Here is a 20,856-nt window from a genome sequence, read left to right as displayed (position 1 = left end):
TGTGGAGAGCCACTGTATCTTGAGTGAATATTCTAACCTAATTCTATTCTAATTCTATATAATTCTGTTCTAATTCTATATTCTATTCTAATTCTAATGCCTCAGCTGTAAATGGATATTTCTTATAGTAATGCACAGTACTGTCTTTTTTTTGAGCAGAAGGAGGGTTTTTTGAAGGCAGCTTTGAAAATGAAGGAAGCATTTGTGGCAGTGACTCTACATTCTACCGGCAGACAGAAGGTATGCTGCTCAAAATCTTTCGACTCAAACATTCAGCCCCATACTAAAAATCCTTTGTGTAACAAGCTGGGATATCTCGCTTTGGTGTTACAACCCATACACGCTTATGCTAGTTTGATTTTCTTAATGTCCAGGTTTTGTTACTTCTCTCCTATTTCCTTTCCTATGCTCATGTATTTTCATATATTCTGTTGGTGTTTATAGGAAGTTTACAAATTTTCTTCCTGTGATTCCCTCTGAACTATTTTGCTGGATTGTAAAATAAAGAACATAAAAATCCTGTGGGTTTTTTGTATTTCATATTGACATTTCAGAAGTAACATAGAGATTGAGACCAATTTCTCTGCCTTCCGGTGTTAATTTTCCCGTGCAGAATTATGGATTGAGGAAATTAACTTTGTCATGAACGACCTAAGATTTGAACTTATGTCCAGAATATGAGTCTGAATTTTGGAGCTCGTCATGCAAAATGTGGATATGTAAAGAGCATGGTGTTTTTATCTGATTCTTCACCTAGGACACAGCATGATGGATACCCTTGCTGTGGCCTTACGTGTTGCAGAAGAAGCAGTGGAAGAAGCTATTTCTAAGGCAGAGACCTACAGTGACAGCCTGGTAACATTTACAGAAAATGAAATGTAGTAATTTAAATAGAAAAATTATGTTTCTTTTCATTTTCATTCATACAAAAACAAATAGATACAAAAGAAAACACAAAGAAGTAGTGATTATCTCATGCCATATCTAAAGAGTTGGGTGTGAGTTTTGTGAACTTGTACCCAAGATGCATGTTGCAGTTCAGAGGTGACATGCAATTTAAGAACCTGTAATTTTTTTCCACAGTGCCAGTAGGGGCATTTTACCCATTTCCTGATCTGTACCATTTCTGTGGAAAGGCTGTTTTTCTGTGATTTTAGCAACAACAGATAACCATTTTCATGCAGGACAAGCAGAATGAGGCTTGTTACTTGCAGGAACACAAGGAGGACCTCATAGAAGAGCTGGCCACAACCATCGTGCAGAAGGTATGGCATGCATTTTTTCCCTAGCTTGTTTAATAGCCAAAACACAATCCTTTAGTCTGGTGAGCTTTAACTCTGCTGACAGCAAAAAGGAGGACACCAGTGTAGAAAGGAGAGTAAATGACAAGTTGCTACTTCAGCCATCATGGTATAGGCTTAATCAGTTACATCTGACAGAAATAAACTTAATCCAGTGCCTAAACTGTTGGCCTACACCCTCAGAGCTGAGAGGTACCACCTCCTCAGATCTCTGATATCTTTTCTTGGAAGAGCAGGCTCCTGCTCCATGGAATTTTACATCTGTACTTCACTTCCCAAGAGACACAGAGTTTTCCAGTGTAGAGAAGTGTGGCTCCTGACCATACCATCTACTGAACTCTGCATCTGCAACACATACAAAGAAAACATTGATCGTTAAAACAGAACTCTGGTAATGATGCTGTGAGAGACACCCAAAAAATCACAGAACCCTGTGTCTGATTTGTGTGGCTTTTTCTGGAAAGCTCCTTCTTCTCCCTGTGGAGCTTGCAGTTGGCACTGATGCAGCACAGAAATGGGGGGTAGTGGGAACAAATATCTCTTGAGTTTGTCTGGGCAGTTTGGAGCAAGGAGGGACAAGCATGAAGAAGGTGCCCCTGAGCCCCCGTCATCAGTAAAGTAACCACTCTGCTGCATTGGTCTCCCTCCATGTGAACTAAGCTAATTGCCACATCTGTGTATGGGATGTGGCATTTAACAATGGATGGGTCACACATCAGAAGATGAATTTGTTGTTTATTAGACTTTAAAGAAAAAACAGAAGAGCAGCAGCAGCTCAGTGGAAAGTGATCTGCCTTCTTTTTAGTAGGGAATGTTAGAAGCTTAATCCTGTTTATCAAGTCTTTGATAGTCCAGAGCCTATCTCAGCTAAGCTAGAATTGCTAGCACTTTTGTCAAAAGCTGCCTAACAAGATATTCTATGCCACGGAATCATGTTCTGTAGGTATTTTAAACTGGAGTCAGAAAAGTTGCGGAAATTAGGTGCAGCAGGATATATTCTGTCAGTGTAGAGAGACTTGTAGTCTGTATGATCTTCTCTCTCTTAAGGCAATGTAGATTTTCAAAAGCAAAAACAGTGCCTAGACACCCAAGACCTCTTCATTTTCAGCAGAAATCCATCAGTGTCATGGAAACCTTTGAAATCCTCCTCATATCTAGTGCTTTATGTTTCTTTGCAAAAATTCTTGTCTGAGAAAATACTTGACACTTAGATGCTGCTGATGTTTAAAGCGTTACTGTAGAACAGCTTTCCACCTTTATTTAATTCACCTCTGATGTTTCTACAGGCGTTGATCATGATTTATTGTATCAATGCTTATGTTCTGGCAAGCAGTATGACTTCAGATGAGAAGAAATGCATGCAAGCTGTCAGAATCATCTTTGCATGAACTGGAGTAAAAGCAAAGGGAAACTCAAATGTTGTTCTTAGGCGGTTTGCCTTGAGACGGGGTTAATGCAGTTTTTTCTCCATACGGCTCAGAGTATTTCCCAAGCACCCCTTTTTTTAATCCCTTCCCCTCTACCTTACAGATTATAAAGAAGCAGAAGAGCAAAGCTGAGCAGGCTGAAGCTGACTTTGAATGGCCACCATCCAGGAGCAGTGGCCTGGCGTCAGTTGCTGTCTCAGATCAGAGCATGCTGACTTTTCCAGGGAGCCGCAGGGGGTGCTACACATTATGGGTGAGTGACGTATTGATGCTTTCTGCTGCACAAGACTGCAAGATTAAACTCATGGCTAAGTACGCTTACTGTCTGCAGTGGTGCGTAGATACTTTGAATAAGAGACTCATAGAATGGTTTGGGTTGGAAAGGACCTTAGGATCATTCAGTTCCAACCCCCTCACACTAGAGCAGGTTGCTCCAAGCCCCTGTGTCCAACCTGGCCTTGAACACTGCCAGGGATGGGGCAGCCACAGCTTCTCTGGGCACCCTGTGCCAGTGCCTCAGCACCCTCACAGGGAAGAACTTCTGCCTTAGATCCAGCCTGAACTTCCCCTGTTTCAGTTTGAACCCATCACCCCTTGTCCTGTCACTACAGTCCCTGATGAAGAGTCCCTCTCTGACATCCTTGGGATCCTTGTGCTTGCAGAGAACAAGCATTAAACCTGTGTCCAGACATAGTGTGGCCCAGTTGCATTCTTTCCTAGCACAAAATGGGCCATGGAAGTACAGCACAGACATTGTGTTGTATTGGTGAGTGTGTTGGGGAGGACTATGTTTGTGATACGATCAATCTCACTGCTTGATTTGAACGCTAACAGCACTCAGTACCTTGGTGTTTCGTCCTTAAAACAGTTTTTATGCTCACTTAGCTTTTATTTGGATTTTTGCTGAGTGTTATATTTTTCTTTTGTACAATATTAGATTTCTGTAATATTTCTTTTTCTCGTTGGCCATCTTAAAGAAAACAGCCATCAACAACAAAAAAAATAAAATCAACAGCAGAGTGCTATTTATGTCTTGCACTAAAGAGTATTTCCCCTTTCTTTCACTTATTTCTCAGCACAATGCCTTTAGCTCCTGCTATAAAGCTGAAGAAAATCTGACAAGCTGCATTAGTAACGTTTTAAGAAGAACAGCAAGGGAAAAGAAGTGAAAATAAGCTATAGGCTTGGATAAGCTGTTTCACAGTAGGAGGGGGAGAACAGTCACAGATGAGCTCCAGTGCATTTTGATACAGTGGTTTAAGCTGCTGCTCCCAGTAACCACCTCTGCCCCACTGAGCAGAACCAGCAGAACCGAATGCGTGCCGTGCCGTAGTTTCCAGCTAAGTTTGCTAGCATACACTGCAGTGAAAATAGATTGATGCCAGAATCTAAGACTGTGGGCCAGAATGGCTGAGACACAGTCTCACATTCTTCTCCCCACCTATTTCCAGGTCGAAGGAGTAATGCCTTTAAGCTGCTGCTGTTAACCAAGTGCTCACAAGTCAGGGTGAGCGTGCTTTGCTCTGTAGCTTCTAGGCAATTTACTTGTGGAACTTAAGACCCAGAAGAGGGAGAGCTAATTTTCTGTGTGACTCAACTGAGTTTTCTTTATGCAGTGTAAGGACAGGACCCGGGGGAACATGCTGTTCAAATCCTCAGTTATTACACTAGAACCCTGTTGTTCTTCTGCATTTGGAGAGATAAGCTCGAGCTCAACACATTTGAACAGGTTGCCCAAAGAAGTGGCTGTCCCATCCCTGGCAGCGTTCGAGGCCAGGTTGGACACAGGGGCTTGGAGCAACCTGCACTAGTGGAAGGTGTCCCTGCCTGTGGCAGGGGGTTGGAACTGGATGGTCTTAAGGTCCCTTCAACCCAAACCACTCTGGGATTTCTAAATTCTGTTCTGAAGGAACAAGTTTGAGTCCCATTTTTTTGCCAGAGGGAGCTCATTGGTTTGAGAAATAGTCATTGTGGAGAATGCTGGAGTAGCAGAAATGTCACGCTAAGGTGAGAAAAGCTGCAACAAACAGCTTCAAAACTCCTGCAGCCATCAGTCAGTACTAGAGACCCAGATGTGTTGTACGGTACTTTCTAAGGATTTTTCTACCTCTTTACTGGGTCTGTCACCACATTTGTCACTGTTTGGTTCAGTTGTCATCCCATGGTGCATTAAGGAACAAGAATGAATTTGACCATTTGCCATGACACCTGGCAAACAGATTAGTACTTGAAGCAAGCAGAATCAGGGTAGATTAAATGAAAGGGAAGAAGAAACATGATGAAGAGAAAGATACGGAGGAAAGGAAGGTGAGGACAGCAGATCTTAAGGCAGGTAGGATTTCATCATTTGAAACTGGAAATCTATCTTAAATATTTTTGTCTTATGTGTAGAAGATAACACATGGTTTCTCTAGCACAGTAAAGCTAGCAACATATAGTTACTTATGGCAGTTTCATGCTTTAACACTTGCCTTTAGAAACCCATGTTTATTACTGCATTGCATTTTATTACAGTGGGAGCTGTAATAATCCCAGATATAACTGTGTGATTATACCTGCCAGGCAATTTTTCTTTTAAGCTCTGTGTGCAGCTCATCCATATCAGCCAGAAGCTTCCAGACTCCGGAAGCCCTGCATTACCTCCCTGCTCATCCAAAATCACTTGCTTTGAAATCATCGTTAAATAAGTTAAACTGCCTCTTAGTAGCACATAGTAAATGCTGCATGCAGGGAACTTGGGCTGTGTAAGCTGGGGACAGCACAGTGCCAGGGGACCAACTGCATGAGACCTGCTTGACTGGAGCAAAATCTGTTGATCTCCATATTAAGGAACACACACACACAATATGTATTACTGATTGTTTAACTGCGGTGCTGTGGTGTGTTAGTAGCTATAGATATTCTCTTTTCCTTTTTTTCCCCTCTTAGATTTCTTTGAGATCCCTTTGCCCATGCTAAAAACAGTGATACAAGACTGAATTTTTTATTTCCCTATCTCATAAAAAGAGATGGACAGCACCTTCTCTTTCTCATTACCAATAAGCAAAGGCTGTACAAAGTTTGGATAGGAGTTGCTTAGAGCAATGGGAGGATGCTTCTCTGCTCTCTCAGTCCATTTACCCCCATAGATCACTGCCAGTGAGAGCAAACAACCACTTGGCATATTGTATCCCATACAAACATTGATGGAGTGCAGGCATCCTGGTGTGTTCTAAGTGCTGTATTAGTGGTCTTTATTTTACAGCTGAAAGATTGCATATCTAAACAGCAGCTCATCCATATTTTATAGTACATAAACCAGCTAGGGATATAGGGAAAAGGAGGATTTCATTAAATACACATTACGATGCACCTCAGGGGAAGCAGAAATTTACTGGTTAAGCTCATTATAAGATCCACAGTGCACTGACAATGGTTTATTTGCTCCTGTTTCTGTTTTCCTTTGATTTGTTCTGAAGAGAAGGAAGGCTCCACATGCCTGAGGTCCAGCACTGCTTTGGAAACCCCTGGGAGCTCTGCAGGTTCTCTGTACCTTTGTAGGTTTGTCTGAAACCAGTCTTTGAAGAAAACCTTTTTGAGAAGGAATCCTGTCCTACAACACAGTGGCAGAGCTGTTTCACACGAGGGAGGCACAACACTGTAGGAAGTTGATACCAGCTGACATAGCTTCTTCCCTGTCAACAACTCTTTATCAGAAATATACTTATGTCTAATTAATAATGTGTCATGTCATAGGGAAGATGGAGCTTCTAGCTTTTATACATGAGCTGGGATCAGAAGGTTGTCACAGAGCCTGTTGCTGGGACCTACTTGCAATGAGGCAGGCATGCAATTATCCAGAAGCCCATCAGCTGGATCCTGATGTGTTATTTAATGTCTTATTTCCGTCCAGAAGCAGCCAACTGCGGCACTACCTTCTCTGCACAGAATGGGAAAGAACAGTGCACCCTGAGATGGAAAAGCACTTAGTAGTTTAGAGAATAATGGGTCATTTTTTATTAATATTTATTATGAGAAGATCAAACTCTATGTACTTTCCAGGTTACAGATCTTACTGTCATCTGCTGACTTTGCAGTTTTAACACTGTAGTCTCACTGCAAAAGTAATGTGGATTTCAGGTCAAGACAGTCCTGTCCATAGTAATGTGGCTGGTTTTCCTCCTTCCACTGCAGCAGAAGGATACAAGTGCTTTTCCAATTCTCACTCAGCAATTAGTGCCACACTTTAAGGCTTCATGTAGCTAAATAATCAGTGCGAGGCTAAATGTGACAGCATTATCTTTTTAAACTTGTTTGTGTGGTTTGAATTTGAGATGTATCTCTAGCAGAAGATTACTGGGTTTTTTAGTTTCATCATACTATTCATGCACTTGACAAGCATCCAAGAAGACAGTTTTGGATGCTGGGTACATGAGCAAGCCCATGCAGGCCTGAATTCAGCTGTATTGCGCTTACTGCCAGCAAACCAAGATAGGTTTTAAGACATGAAAGGGAGTAGAAGAGAGGACAGAGAAGGGCAGTCATTCTGTAATGTTCTTTTTCAAATTGTTTAGTTCATGAGTTGTTCTTTCCACTTTATTTTGTTTTATTTCATTTTGAAGATGCTATTGTAACGTATTGTTGGGTATTACAAAGCTTGAAGGTCTGACTTCAACTCTGGGATGCTCAGAGCTGGGCTGCCTGACAAATCTTACTTTCTTTATTTTTAGATGAAATCAGGGTGCATATTGTCACAGCGAGAAGCAAATAAACACAGAACACTTCAGGCTTCCTCTGTCAAGTGGGCGTTTGAGTAGGTGATACAGTGATTCTCTCTGATGGGCGAGTGCTCTGCTGAGCACAGCGTTGTAGATGAGGGTCAGCACAGGACATGAAAGGTTGTGCAGGGCACTGAGCAACCTAGAAATTAATGAGAAAAAAGAATAATCATGTTCAGAAAGAGCATTGTCTTGAAAAAAAAAAAAATAGTGAGTTTATGTGTGAGGTTCCAGTTAAACTTGAGACCAAAATGCCAGCTCCCCTCCTTCCATTCCCTTTTACACACATGCATTCTCCCAGTGGGGTACACTAGTAGTGACTTAGAATCGTGATGTCCTACAGCAGACCCAGGGATCAGGCCTTTGCAGTTGCTCATCTGTCCCATCTGTAAGTAATATGGTGATACTGTCATAACTGGATGCTGACTGAGCTCTCAGGATCTTCACATGAAAGGTGTTACACAACTGGGAAGCATCTCCCATGTTTGGGGTTTGGCAGGAGTTTTTTAAGAGATGTAATGGAATATTCCAGGTTAGGGAGCGGGGAAAAAGAATTGGCCATGGGGGAACATGAGAGGAACACTAACAGCTAAAGGAATAAGGGTACCTTGTAAAGGTACTACTTAGATTACAGTTGCATTGGTACATCTGTCCTCTACTCCTAAGCACCTAGTAACTGATTTACCACGAACTTCTGCAGACTTGTTCACATAAATCCATTACATTGATTGAACTATGCTATTATGCTCCTAGCACTTTCCTAAATGGTTAGCCCCGTAAGTGCAATAAAATGATGTTTATACTCATATTCTGGAACCAATATTTAAATATCCCTTATTATTGCAACCAAAGCAATAGCATTATCACATGTGGGGCCTGCTTATTATTTAGGGGAAGGAGGGAAGTCACTCAAACACTATGCATTATACTTCGATGTGGTGATGTGTAGAGCTGCTTGCATCCTCAGCAGCAATGAGTTTGTTGGGGAATAACTTCTCTCCTTTGCAACCCATCTATGGATCCTCAAGGTCAGCTAATCCAAACTGAACCAAGATAACACACACAGCCAAATGTGGCTCTACATGTTATTACGCAGCTGCACAGTTCATCCTCCTGATGAACTGAGCATTAGTTTTGTACTCCTTTTAAAGGAACAATGCTTTAGGGAGATTGGCTGCCTGAGAGGCCAGTAGAAGGATGGCAAAGCATCCAGTGCAGCCATGCTATGTCTGTGTCACTAGTGAACATCAAGCCAGCTTGTGCAGACCCTGGAAGGAGAGATGCTCTAAGGCTTTCGCAGGAGAGGGAGCAGTCCTCTCTGCTTTCTCCCAGCCTATTCAAGGATTTGCCCTGATGGCTGGGATATCCTAACCAGCGTTTAGGTCAGGGCATGAAGGAGGGAGTTTACTTTTGGCTGAGTGTGAAAATCTCCTATTCGTCTGCCTGGTCTTGCCCTTTTTCAGAAGCCATGGGGTTGTTAACATAAAGGATTAACTGAGGAACAGATGCTTGAAACCCTTGGTATTTCACTCACACTGCTAAATGTCTGGACTGCATACATTTGAGCAGAGCAAAAATCACTTCCAGGGATAAACAGGCTGTGGTAGAGAGTGGCACCATTCCCAAGCTCATCTTGTCTCCTTCCTGGTGTGGGAGTTTACTTACCAAAGGATGCATTTGGTGGTGATGCTTAGGGATTGCTACTGTATTTGCTCAGGTGGGTGGGACGTGTTGGTTCTGTCTGTGCATTAATTGCATTCATAGAGTGTTTCTGCTGCACTGCTAGCATGGCTGTAGAATTTGTGGGTGAGAAGAGGGGATGGATAAGGTTGCATCAACTCATCTGTGTTTTGCTGTCAATTTTAGGCTGCTTCCCTAGAAGAAAATCTATTCTAAATAAGTGCAGCATAAATTACAGTTTTACCAGTTAAACCAGACTGAAGAAATAGGGTGAAATGGGAGGGAAGTGAGGAGAAAAACATGGTGGATCCAGAATATCCTTTGTAGAGTTCAGTTGGTTGCTTTTAGGATCTATTTTGAATTAGCACTTGGGCTTCTTGTTAGAAGAAAGAGGAATTACCCATACTCTTCCATCTTTTGAGGGAGAATGTAGAGCAAAATCTGTATCTTGTCTCTCTAAACAATATGCTTACATATGAGAGAGTTATTCAGGGTAAAGAATCCATGGATTATCAGCATTAGACTTAATATTCTCAAGCATGTTTTGTAAGAAGTTGTTCTTGCTTTTGGTTACTCGTTTGGGTTTTCCTTATTCAGAGTTCGGAAGCATGAGCTCATATGTTTTTATAGACAGAAGATGGAATGTTTGTTGAGTAATAGGAGAGAGTGTGTGTGATTACGTTTTATTCACTCCTTCAGTCTTTAATCTTCAGAAACCCCATAGTCCTTTTCTTGTCTTTGTCAGCCAGCGATGAAACAGGACTGTACATGCAAAAATTATTCCTTTTAGTGCTGGCCCAGTACAAGATGAAGGCTGAGTTCTTTCCATCCAGACATTACAACTAGGCAGCAGAAATCCCCTGAAGAGGGATGAAGGAAAGAGAATAATAATGTGTCTTGTATTTATTTAGAAACCAACATCTCACAGCAGATGCCAGCAGGCAGGATTCGGTGGGAAGCTCATTTAACTCAAGCGTTTGGGGGTGCCCGTCAATACTGTAACTATTTTGCAGGCTGTGCTGTGCTGCTCGGCAGTCCGGTGTGCAGTGACCATACCCATGACATGTTGGGTTGCAGTGCCATCTGCTGATGTCCTCATTCATTGCAGAAACTAACAACAGTCTCAGTACCTTAGCGTCTGTCTGCAAACATACAGGGCAACCTTGTAATTAATCGCACGTAAATACACCCAAAATAGCATCAGGCCGACAGGGTTTTTTCTGCTGAAGAACCAGAATTTCTGGTTAAAAAAGGTGCCTGTAGCTGTACCTGGGAGGGCTGGGTCTTCTTGAGCTCTCATGTCTTTATAAATCAGGACCAAAGCTCCCACATTCCTGCCTTCTTTTGAAAATCATATTTAGGCTGCTCTATTATTGGGATGCTTCTGAAAAATAGACTGGGTTAGTTCTGCCCTGAGATCTTGTTGCTATCCAAGCCTGTAGGCAGTGGGTAAAGGTTCAGGGCGATGGCTCCTCCATTCGGGCAGTAAAGATCCCTTGTTGTGATGCAAACCGATCCAAGAGCTGATTGGGGTAGCTGGCCTTACCTCCAGGACTTCTCTGCGTCCACACACAGGGAAATGCCATGGAGCACCAGCCCACAAGTAGGCTTCTCAATCCTGTTCCTTTACGTTCAGTGTTCTGCTTCTTATGCGAATATCCATAAGGGAAAAGTGTTCCCTATGGATCTATAGATGGGCTGGTATCTCTTTATGCAAGGGAGGCACAAATCACAGAATCATAGAATCATAGAATGGTTTGGGTTGGAAAGGACCTTAAGATCATCCAGTTCCAACCCCCTGCCATGGACAGGGACACCTCACACTCGACCATGTCACCCAAGGCTCTGTCCAGCCTGGCCTTGAACACTGCCAGGGATGGAGCTTGTACTGCCTGCCGGAGGTAAGTGCTGCAGGGAAGTCAGCAGCACAGCCAGTGCACGTACATAAGTTTGCAGCCTCTGCTGAAGCCCATGCTGTAGCTGTAGAGCTGTCAGGTTAGTGGTGCCAGCTGAGTTGACTCTAATCTAACCAAGATTAGAGCTTTTGCAGTGTAGCCTTACACCAAATAACTAACTTTCTAGTTTGCTCTTAATTGCAAAAGCAGCAAAGGGAAGTATCCAAGTCATTTGGTTTTCAGATAGAGTCATCAGTCAGGCTGGTAACTGATTGGAGGTAAACTTGCAGACAAACATTTGCTTTTGTGCTCTGGAAAAATGGTCAGGTTCTGCCAATGTAGACTGATCTGTTCTCATGGCAGGATATGCTTCTGTCCTACTTCTACACTGGGCTTGGCTATTGACATTCCTTTTTTTGTGTCGTTATCGGTGTTACCAGTCATTTGAACTGCTCTCAGGGGTGAATTTTTACACTTTCTTTCCACCCATACCTGTCTGTGTAAAGCACAATTCTGTCTGTCCTGCTATCTCTATCTAAAACTAACTTTCAGAACAAGAAATAACCTAATCTTCTACTTTTATTGAGTCTTTTTAATTTGTGCTTCTCAGAACGCTGTCACTCCTTGAGCATTTGAATCCCTCCAGATACAAGAACCACAGAGAACTACGAAAGCAGTAGTGAAGAGGGCTAGTTAAACAGCCTCTTCCAGGAGCATCGTTTCATCCTTTGTCAGGAGCTGAATGCAGGGCTGCAGCCAAGCTATTTTAGCTTGGTATTATTTTTCTCTCCTAGAGCCTTCTGACATTGAACCATCTCCAGTAAGAAGTGGTAGCACTTCTAACAGAGCAGTCCAAGATAGATTTCATCAAAAATTCACATAATGTGTAGACGATTGTAGAGAGTGGCCTCAAGTCGAGCTTCGGAGGTACCAAAATCTTTTCCCCTTGCTGCATTTGGAGGGATTTTCCCAAGAATTAACAGTGGTTCCTGCCTAATACCAGTTTTCTGCTCTCCACTGAGTTGATAGAAACTGTGGAGAGCAATTTGTCTCTGACCTGACCCAAAAGTTTCAGCACGCAATTTAAAAGAATCAGCTTGTTTGGATAAGCTTATTTGGGATCCTAGGCTGCTGTAGCACATGGACTGTCTCTACTTTCTTTTCTGTGGTTCCTTGGTTTTAACTGCTGTTTGTCCATCAGGCCCTTCATGCTCATCTTCTCCTTTTTAAACCCTTCAAGCTGTTGTGCATCTTCTAGTTCTTCTGAGTCATAGAAATATAGAATAGTTTGGGTTGGAAGGGGCCTTCAAAGCTTATCTAGTCCAACCCCCTGCAATGAGCAGGGACATCTTCAACTAGATCAGGTTGCCCAGAACCACATCCAGCCTGGCCTGGAGTGTCTCCAGGGATGGTTCATTCACCACCTCTCTGGGCAACCTGTGCCAGTGTTTTACCACCCTAATTCTGTAGTGTGGATGCACCTGAACTAGCTTCAGATTGCTCAGGCAGTGCTGGGAGCAGCATTCGGGTGGAAGCTGAGCTCCTTCCTTGGGTTTTGTAGTCCATGCCAAGTTCTGTGTTGTCAGGGCTAACCTGCTCTCTTAGGTGAGTTGGGAGCCAAGTGCAGACACTGCATCCCTGTGCTGCAGCCTTGACTGTGATGTTTATGAAACAGTGAGTAGGCAGGCGAGAAGCTGCCGTTTAAACAAAACACCAGGAAAGTTGTCAAATCTACAGATTTTACATAAGAAAAAACATGTTACTTTCATTCTCTGAGCCCAGGTTTTCATTATACAGACTACTTAAGGTTTTCCTGGGGTTTTTTCTTCTTATGATTCAATTATTTAAGTAATAAAGGAAAATAGGTACTAGTGATTAAACTAGAGAATATTCCTTCTTCTGGGTTCTTCAGCATCTCTGATCTCTTTGTGTTTGCCATATAAGTGGAAAAAGAATGTGCCTTGAGGGAATAGCCTTGGTACTGTGAAAATAATGACAGCTCTAACAACTTGCTGCTTTCAGTACGTAACAGCTTGAATACAAAGATGTCAGAGGGTATGGCAGACATGAACTGGACCTAATTTATTGGAGGGATGGGAAGTTCAGTAGTTCTTGCTTACAATGAAGTGAAAGTTGTCATAGTTCAGGCTCCGAATTTGTGGTGGAATTGCTTATATTGCCCATATATCCTGGCAGGATGAAATCAAAGTTAATGAACAACTTCCTATAGCAAAACAATTTGTGTACCTGTTTGTATTAAATTATTAAGCTTTTTAGAGGGTTAAGGAGGATTCTGATGGTCTTGATCAGGTGAAGATCTATTTTGAGGTTTGAAACAACTTAAATACACCTTTGAATGTAGTGGCTTTGTAAAAGTGACTTATCTAAAAGGTTCCCTATAATAAAATCTTACAGTACTATGAGCTTACTGTTAGTAGTTCATGTCACTGAATTTGAACGGAAAGACTCCAATGCATCATATTAGGACCTGTGTCTTTGCATGGACAGGATTAACCAAGTAATGTGGTCATTGCAGTTACAGAAATATTTGATTCTAGGGCAATAATTCTGGCTTTCCTGCAGAGTTCAAAAGCCAAGCTAAACCCCAGTGCTTAATTGTGATTCTTTTTACTGAATCTGTTATGAAATTACACCGCTGAGCCAAGGAGACAGGAAGATTTGCAGTTAATTAAATCTTCTGGCATAGTACATGGTCCCACACAGAAGCATTTCAGATGGAAGTGCCGCCAGTAAAGTGGTGTAGGTGCTGCTTTCAAGCCAGCACGACCCCTAGTGATGCTTGTGCTGCCCTGGGAATGGAATGGACTTGAAAGAAGTAGCTGAAAGTCAAGTTATCCTTGTCCTCATCTGCACAAGTGGAAAGCAGGGCTCTGCTGCAGGCAAAGACTGGCCCTTTTGACATTAACAGTTTTAATCAATTATGTGTAATACATAATTTGAACATCAGATTTGAGAGTGCCAACTTGGCCTGCAGAAAGAAGCTGAACCACTTGAAAGCATATTTCTTATTGAAACTCTGGCCCATACAGGCAGTCTTTTACCAACTTTGTTATGAAGGCCAAGACAGAGGTTTTGACTGGTAAAGAGTTATGGGGGAAAAGCTTCTTAAAGCTGGTCAGATTTAAAAGTGACTTCTGTAATAGACCCAGGTGCCTCAGTCATAACTATTTATGTCAATCCAAAGGAAAACATCTTTCCTTCAGTATTAGTCAAGGCTCATTGACAATCACACCAGTAATTTACCTCACTTTGACTTGAAATGTCACCCTCCTAGAAATAAAGAGATGTGCAGTTGTAAGCTGTGTTGACTTCGTTAGCGAGACTGCATCAAACTGCCCAGTGTATTGTATGATCCGTATGTCCTAGCAAACAAAAGAATTCTGCATTAAAATAATCTATTTCTGGGGAACAGGCTGTTTGTTTGCTTTTATCTTTTCATTTTTAACTTCTGCAAATTGTTACAGCAGATGGGCTGTTGAGCCAACAATAGATCGTCATGTCTCGCCACAGTGGGATCTCTTTCTGGCTAGCTTGAGTCAAAGCAGTTTAGATACCAGTCCTTACCAAGCACGTTCCTAACAACTTCACCTTAATTATTTCTTTCCATCTGGTCCGTGGTGGTAGAAACAGTTCCCTGCCTCCTTGCATCACATCAGAAGCGCACATAAATAAGCAATCTAGTGCTGAAACAATTCTTTCAAACACATTAAATTCCATCTATGCGTGCCAGCAGATCCCCCCCCTCCGTGGGCAGCTGAATACTCAATTATGCTAAAGAGTTTGGTAAGTTATTATTTCTATCTTAAAATTATGCTTTTTGACTTTTATTCCCACAGAGGTCTCAGTCTGCGTTCTCCTTGGCTAGTGAAGATATGCCCAGTAAAGGACTCGACCCTGCATCATCCGTGACTGAGGCTCTTTGGCGGCAGCAAAAGGGACAATTGAGGAAGCAGAAGGAGCACAAGCTCTCTGCATTACCCAGCTGGAAGAGTGTGGACAGGCTAAATGAAACAAGTAAATATTTCTAGTACGAATAAGATTCTTTTTTTTTTTGGTTCTCGCTCACATATGGAATAAATATGACTTAAACTTAAGGACCTTCTCCAGGAGATTCCTGCTGACCTCTGTGCTCGCAGGAGTCACATGTAAAAATGTCTGTATGGTGATGCTGAATGTCATGATTTCATTTGGCTGTGTCATTGCTTATCTTACCTTTTTCTTTCTTTTCTGCCAAGAAAAGATTCAAAAGTTGGGCCTCTGGGGAGTTTATTTTGGACTGTTAGGAAACATTAGGCATCTCATTTGGATGCATTTCAGAGCTTCTAAGACACAAGAGCACAGCGGCCTTTCTTTGTCACTTGGTTATCTGTCCTCCAGTTGAAGGAGTTTGCAGCTGCCCAGGGTATCCCTTCTGTTGCACAAACTGTTCATGAGGTTATATGGTGAACCAGTGAAATAACTCATATTTAGAATTCCCCCTTGCACGTTTATTTTCAGTCCCAATGAATTCACCAGTGCAGTGTTCTGTGCAATGCTGCTGACTGCTGCTTTCACACAGGTTTGAGGAAGCTGTATGAGTAGGAACTTCACAGACCAGCAGTTTCCCTGGGTCTGTCCTCTCTGCATTAGTTATGGATATGAATATGGGTGACGGCTGGTAAGCAGCTTCTGAAGTCAGCCCCATTCCTGAATCAGCACCCTGGGATAGAATGCAATTCCCTGCTTGCTTCAAAATGACATAAGTACAGTCTGTCATTGAAGAAGGTGGTTCCTGCTCTTGTGGGAGTCCCATTTCTACCACCTCTTATGTTCTGGCTGTAGTGTTCATGAGGCCATAAGAGTGTAGCACCAGGCAACAGCTGCACGGAAGAGTTGTTTAGTTTTCACCTACACAGCAGCACAAGGGGAAGGCTGCTCACTGCAGCAGCAGCAGTCCCTGCCCGCAGTTGATGCGGAACAGCAAAGCAATCATATCTGCTGCTGTTGTCCTCCCAGGATAGAGTCTGCTTGTTCCTGCTGTTCCAGCTTGCAACAGCTGTAGAGCCCATCTGATCCCTGTAGCAAATTGCTTCATGGAGCTAAACAAGCAGAAAACTTACGCTTTTGTGGGGTGAGTTTACTAGTGCTGTTGTTCCCGCAGCTGGCTCACTAGGCACTGGCGAGCAGAAGCAGCCACAGTATGTGTGTGGGTATAGTGGGGATCAGGGACGAGGGCTGCCCATCAGTTCAATTCGTTTATCTGTAATGCCAGTTGATAATCTGGGAGACTGGAAATTAGACAGTGTCAATACCCCTCCTCCCCCAACAAAAGAAAGTAGTCATAGTAGTAATTCTAAAGTAGTTGTAAAGTAGTACTAAAATCTGACTTAAGTATGCATTACTTTGTGAACTGCTCATTCAGAAGTGTTGTTCTCCTGGGCATTTTAGTGGAAGGCCTATTTTCAGTAAAGCAGTTTAATTGGGTGCTTAAATTTAAGAACCCACTTCAATCCCATTGAATTGAACTATTGAGCAATTTAGTACTTAACAATTGCTTAACCATAACAGAATGATAAATTGACCCAGTTTCCTTTCAGGTGCTCTATTCAGAGGATTTGTTCTGCTGCTTTCATCTAAGAACCAAACTTGTGATGAAATTGTGGTGCCCATTGAGCTTATAGTAAATAGTTGATTGTGCTAGTACGTGTAAATATGATCTCACCTATGCAGTAGTAAGCAGCTCTGTATTAGGATACAGAAAATGACAGAAATCACAACCAAGAGTTTGGAGGTTTTTTTGATTTTTAGTCATGTAGCCAAAAAGCAGCTCACAGTTTATTTTGGCTGCCATTTGCACTGGTTTAAATGATGGCTCAAGAGCCAAGTCATGAATTTGGGGGTTTTCCCCTTTACCAATCGTTTCACAATGATAATTCTGATTAATTTTCACTTTCACATGGATAAATTATAGTGTATGCACAAAAAAAATGTGTGCAAAAGCCATTCCTTCAAGTAAGTGACTTTGTTTTGGAAAATCAGGAATGGAACATTTGAGATTACTTGAAGCTGGGCTAAGACTGCGTCAGCTTTCTGACTACAAAGTACTCGGTGGCTTTCCTTTCCACTCTGCTGAGTAACGTGTCTGAGTAACTCTGTTGATGTGATCAGCTACTCTCCTGTCCCTTCTTCAGTTAACCGAGGATGTTTGAGCAATTCTCATGTGGTGTTGCTAAACAAAACAAAGGGATATGGTATGAGAGAGAAAAAAAGAATGTGGCACTCCAATGCATTATGTTAGTGTAATGTGGCGCAGCTGAATTCAGTTCCTTTGGAGATTTAGATCTTGCAGAAGTGTTTGCCTTGATTGAGGGAACAGTGATTTTAAAGAAAGGTCTTCTTTCTCTCAAGAGAAACCTCTGCTTAGCTTAGTGGGCATAGTTGCAAAAAGCAAACAAGCAGAAGCTCCTTATGCTTGTTAGCTTGTGTTCTTTTTTCCTCCAAAATCAGCTGTTACAATGAAGAGCTTTTGGTTCTCCCTCGAAACCTGACTTCAGTTGTATCCTCAGCTGGTCACCACTCCAAGAAAACTATTCCTGTTTTGATTTGATGGACCTTAAGACCATATAGTTCCAACCCCCTGCTACGGGCAGGGACACCTTCCACTAGACCATGTCACCCAGGGCTCTGTCCAACCTGGCCTTGAACACTGCCAGGGATGGGGCAGCCACAACTTCTCTGGGCACCCTGTGCCAGCGCCTCAGCACCCTCACAGGGAAGAACTTCTGCCTTAGATCCAACCTGAACTTCCCCTGTTTCAGTTTGAACCCATCACCCCTTGTCCTATCGCTACAGTCCCTGATGAAGAGTCTTGTAGCCCCCTTCAGACACTGGAAGCTGCTCTGAGGTCTCCACGCAGCTTCTCTTCTCCAGGCTGAACAGCCCCAATGTTCTCAGCCTGTCTTCATATGGGGGGTGCTCCAGCCCCTGATCATCCTCATGGCCTCCTCTGGGCTTGCTCCATCAGCTCCATGTCCTTCTGATGTTGAGGACACCAGAACTGCACATAGTGCTCCAAGTGGAGAAGAAAGCAAGTATTTTTCAATCTGCCTCTGTGTTGGCTCTGAACCTCCATACCTTTCAGCTTAATGACTACCTCAGCTAGAAGTGGTTTTCTGTATTTAGTTAACCTCAGTGGATTTCTCTTCCATATCTATAGCCATCTCTGCTTTACCCTAGATTAAGTTCTAGCATCCATTAACACCCTTAGGCAAGAGGCTCCATAGGTCCGGTACCCACTGCATCCTGCTTCTTTTTTTTTGTTTTGAACTTTGATTTCTCTAGTTTCATGTGATGTCCTCTAGTAGTTAGGTTGGAAGAGATTCACTCATCTCTTTTATCATGCATCCTCCCAGTTTCCTCCAGATGGCAGAGCTCTGGCTTATTTAATCATTCCTTGAATGGAAGATGTTTCAGAACCTGTTGAAACCTTTGTTGCTCTTCTCTGATCCTTTTTCCATCTTTCCTTGTCAAGGTGGGGGACCAGAACTGCACACAGAATGGAAGACATTTGCAAAACACAGGATTTATACATGTCTGTGTACTGATGTTCTCTCAGCCTTTCCAAATGATTCTTTTAGAAAAAGCTTTGGTCCAAGTACTCTCTCTTTTAAATAGTCATCACCATGACTTTAAGCGGTGGCTTCAGAGTAGTACAGCAGCATGGCTCACAATAGGAGTTCATGTAGCAGCAACACTTGTATTTGTTAGTTTTGTTGAACCCTCCAATTTGTGGCCAGTTGATCACAAACTGGCAAGTAACATGAGCTTTTCACACTGTGATCACAATTGTTCTTGTTTTGTTTTCGTAGATCTACCTTCTGTGTTCCAAAGCACTGATGGGAACTGGGTGGCTTTGCAGAATGTCACTTTGCCTCGTCCTCGGATGCTCGCTAAACCAAAAAGTCAAGTATTTGAAGCTTTGGAGAATGAATCCAGTGTTGTGTCTGCCTATGATGAGATGGGCTCAGACAGTGAGGATGACTATGACTGGAATGTGGCCTTGAACAAGCTGCGTCGGAGACCTCGGCAGTTACCAGGCGATTTCTATTATACCAGTTCCCAGTACGGCACTGACTGGGTCTATGGCAGTGATCAGTACCAGGCAGTGACCTCCCCTTCCTCTGGGTTATACACCAATACTGAGACACTGTTCTCCGATTCGGAAACTTCTTCACTCAACTCTTCCCAGGAAGCTAAAGGACCTGGCAAACTTCTCTGGTTGCAAAGCAGAACTCAAAGCAATGTGCCCAGAATGGAAAGAAAACATTTCCACGGGGAACTGGATGTGAATTTCAATCCACAGGCAACGAGCCTGGAGTACTCGGACAGTAGCGAGACTGAAGAGGTCCCTTATGATTTAGAAAAGAGATCGAGAAGATGGAGAAAGAACAAAGCGATCTCTGAAGAGCTCTGTGAAGAAGAAGACCACACAAAAGCCGACAAGATGAATTCAAGTCAGGTAATCATGTCCGAGCTTAGCAAATGCACGCTCAGAAAGAGCTGAGCACAACTAATTAAGTGATGCTGGCAATAACATGTGAATTGGGAGTGGGAGGTTGTGTTCTTCCAAACTTTATTTTTCTCATGCCTCCTAACGGAGAAGAAGCAAAGGTAAAATGTTCCATACACCGTGGGCAGGCTTTGCCTCTTTCTCAAATCTGCCACTTCCATCTGATCAGTGACATTGTTAATACTGTAAAATAGTGTTCTTAAAAAAAAAAAGAAGCTAGGACTTGCCAACAGCCAACACTGTTGATTAATCAGTGTTTTGTTGCATTGGGGTTATTTTTAACTCCTTTGCTCTTAGAATAAGAAATAACTCCTATGCCTGGGAATCTTCTGTTTGCATATGTCCTGGTAAGGGATAAAGTGAATGAGCAGCAAAAACTCAGAAAGGGCATTTTTTGAAATACAGTCCAAGTAATGTCTGCTTTGAACTGGTCACTTGATTCTGAGTTCTGATGTGTTTGGGTGAGTGTTTGCAAACTGCTTCCATCTAAATAATTTGTCAGTTTATACAAAACAAAACCACAAACAGCTCAAACTTGGAAAAACTGATGATACAACTTGAAGACAGCAAAGTACTCCACAGGCATTTCTTTGAAACATCTAGTGTGGGATAACCAGAAAGCCAAGAATTCTCTCTTTGGAATTTGATGTTATGTATGGGATCTGGTTGTCCCCCAAAACTTTTTTAGCAGTACAAGCACACTTCTGACTCTAATTACAGAGCCGGATGAGGCCAGTATTGACCCCTTGTCCAGTTCCATTTCCCATGTCCTACCTCTCTTAAATCCCGGAGCTGCATCATTGCTGCAGCAGAGTGATGGTAAGCTTGAAGCAAGGAGTTAAGTGCTGTCTTCTCCCTGTGCCTCTGATTACAAGCAACCTGATCCAGTCCTTAAAGCCACCTGAGCAATTTTAGGATGCCTGGAATTGTTTCTCTTTGCTTATGCAACTAGCCTGTATTTCCCACAGAAAGACACCTTATAGTAAGTCAAGATTGGGATTCCAGGATTTCAGAAGGTTTTTAGTGCTGGGTAAATTACTGTTAATTATGTATCTATTCCATCTGCTTTTAGGAGAGACGTATGGGTGTTTTGGGTGTTTTATTCTGGTTCAGACATTCCAGGCCAGGCTGGATGTGGTTCTGGGCAACCTGGTTTAGTTGAAGATGTCCCTGCTCACTGCAGGGGGTTGAACTAGATGAGTTTTGAAGGTCTCTTCGAACCCAAAC

General features: G+C 42.6%; 1 protein-coding gene across 4 annotated transcripts in view; it reads left to right on the top strand.

Moving 5' to 3' along the window:
* MYRIP (myosin VIIA and Rab interacting protein) overlaps window positions 1-20,856 on the top strand; it is a 215,385-nt gene that overhangs the window by 164,935 nt on the left and 29,594 nt on the right. For 3 of the 4 annotated variants that reach the window (XM_030504223.1, XM_030504215.1, XM_030504240.1), the window contains 6 exons: window positions 160-240; window positions 758-855; window positions 1,185-1,265; window positions 2,832-2,981; window positions 14,918-15,095; window positions 18,929-19,578. In XM_030504223.1, coding sequence (XP_030360083.1) covers window positions 160-240; window positions 758-855; window positions 1,185-1,265; window positions 2,832-2,981; window positions 14,918-15,095; window positions 18,929-19,578 — 1,238 coding nt within the window. The remainder of the gene's footprint in view (window positions 1-159; window positions 241-757; window positions 856-1,184; window positions 1,266-2,831; window positions 2,982-14,917; window positions 15,096-18,928; window positions 19,579-20,856) is intronic. The other variant, XM_030504231.1, reaches the window with a different exon arrangement.

This window comes from Strigops habroptila, chromosome 1 (genome assembly GCF_004027225.2).
Source record: "Strigops habroptila isolate Jane chromosome 1, bStrHab1.2.pri, whole genome shotgun sequence".
Lineage (NCBI taxonomy): Eukaryota > Metazoa > Chordata > Aves > Psittaciformes > Psittacidae > Strigops > Strigops habroptila.
Note: the sequence above shows the minus strand (reverse complement) of the source record. Positions and strands in the feature narration are given on the sequence as shown.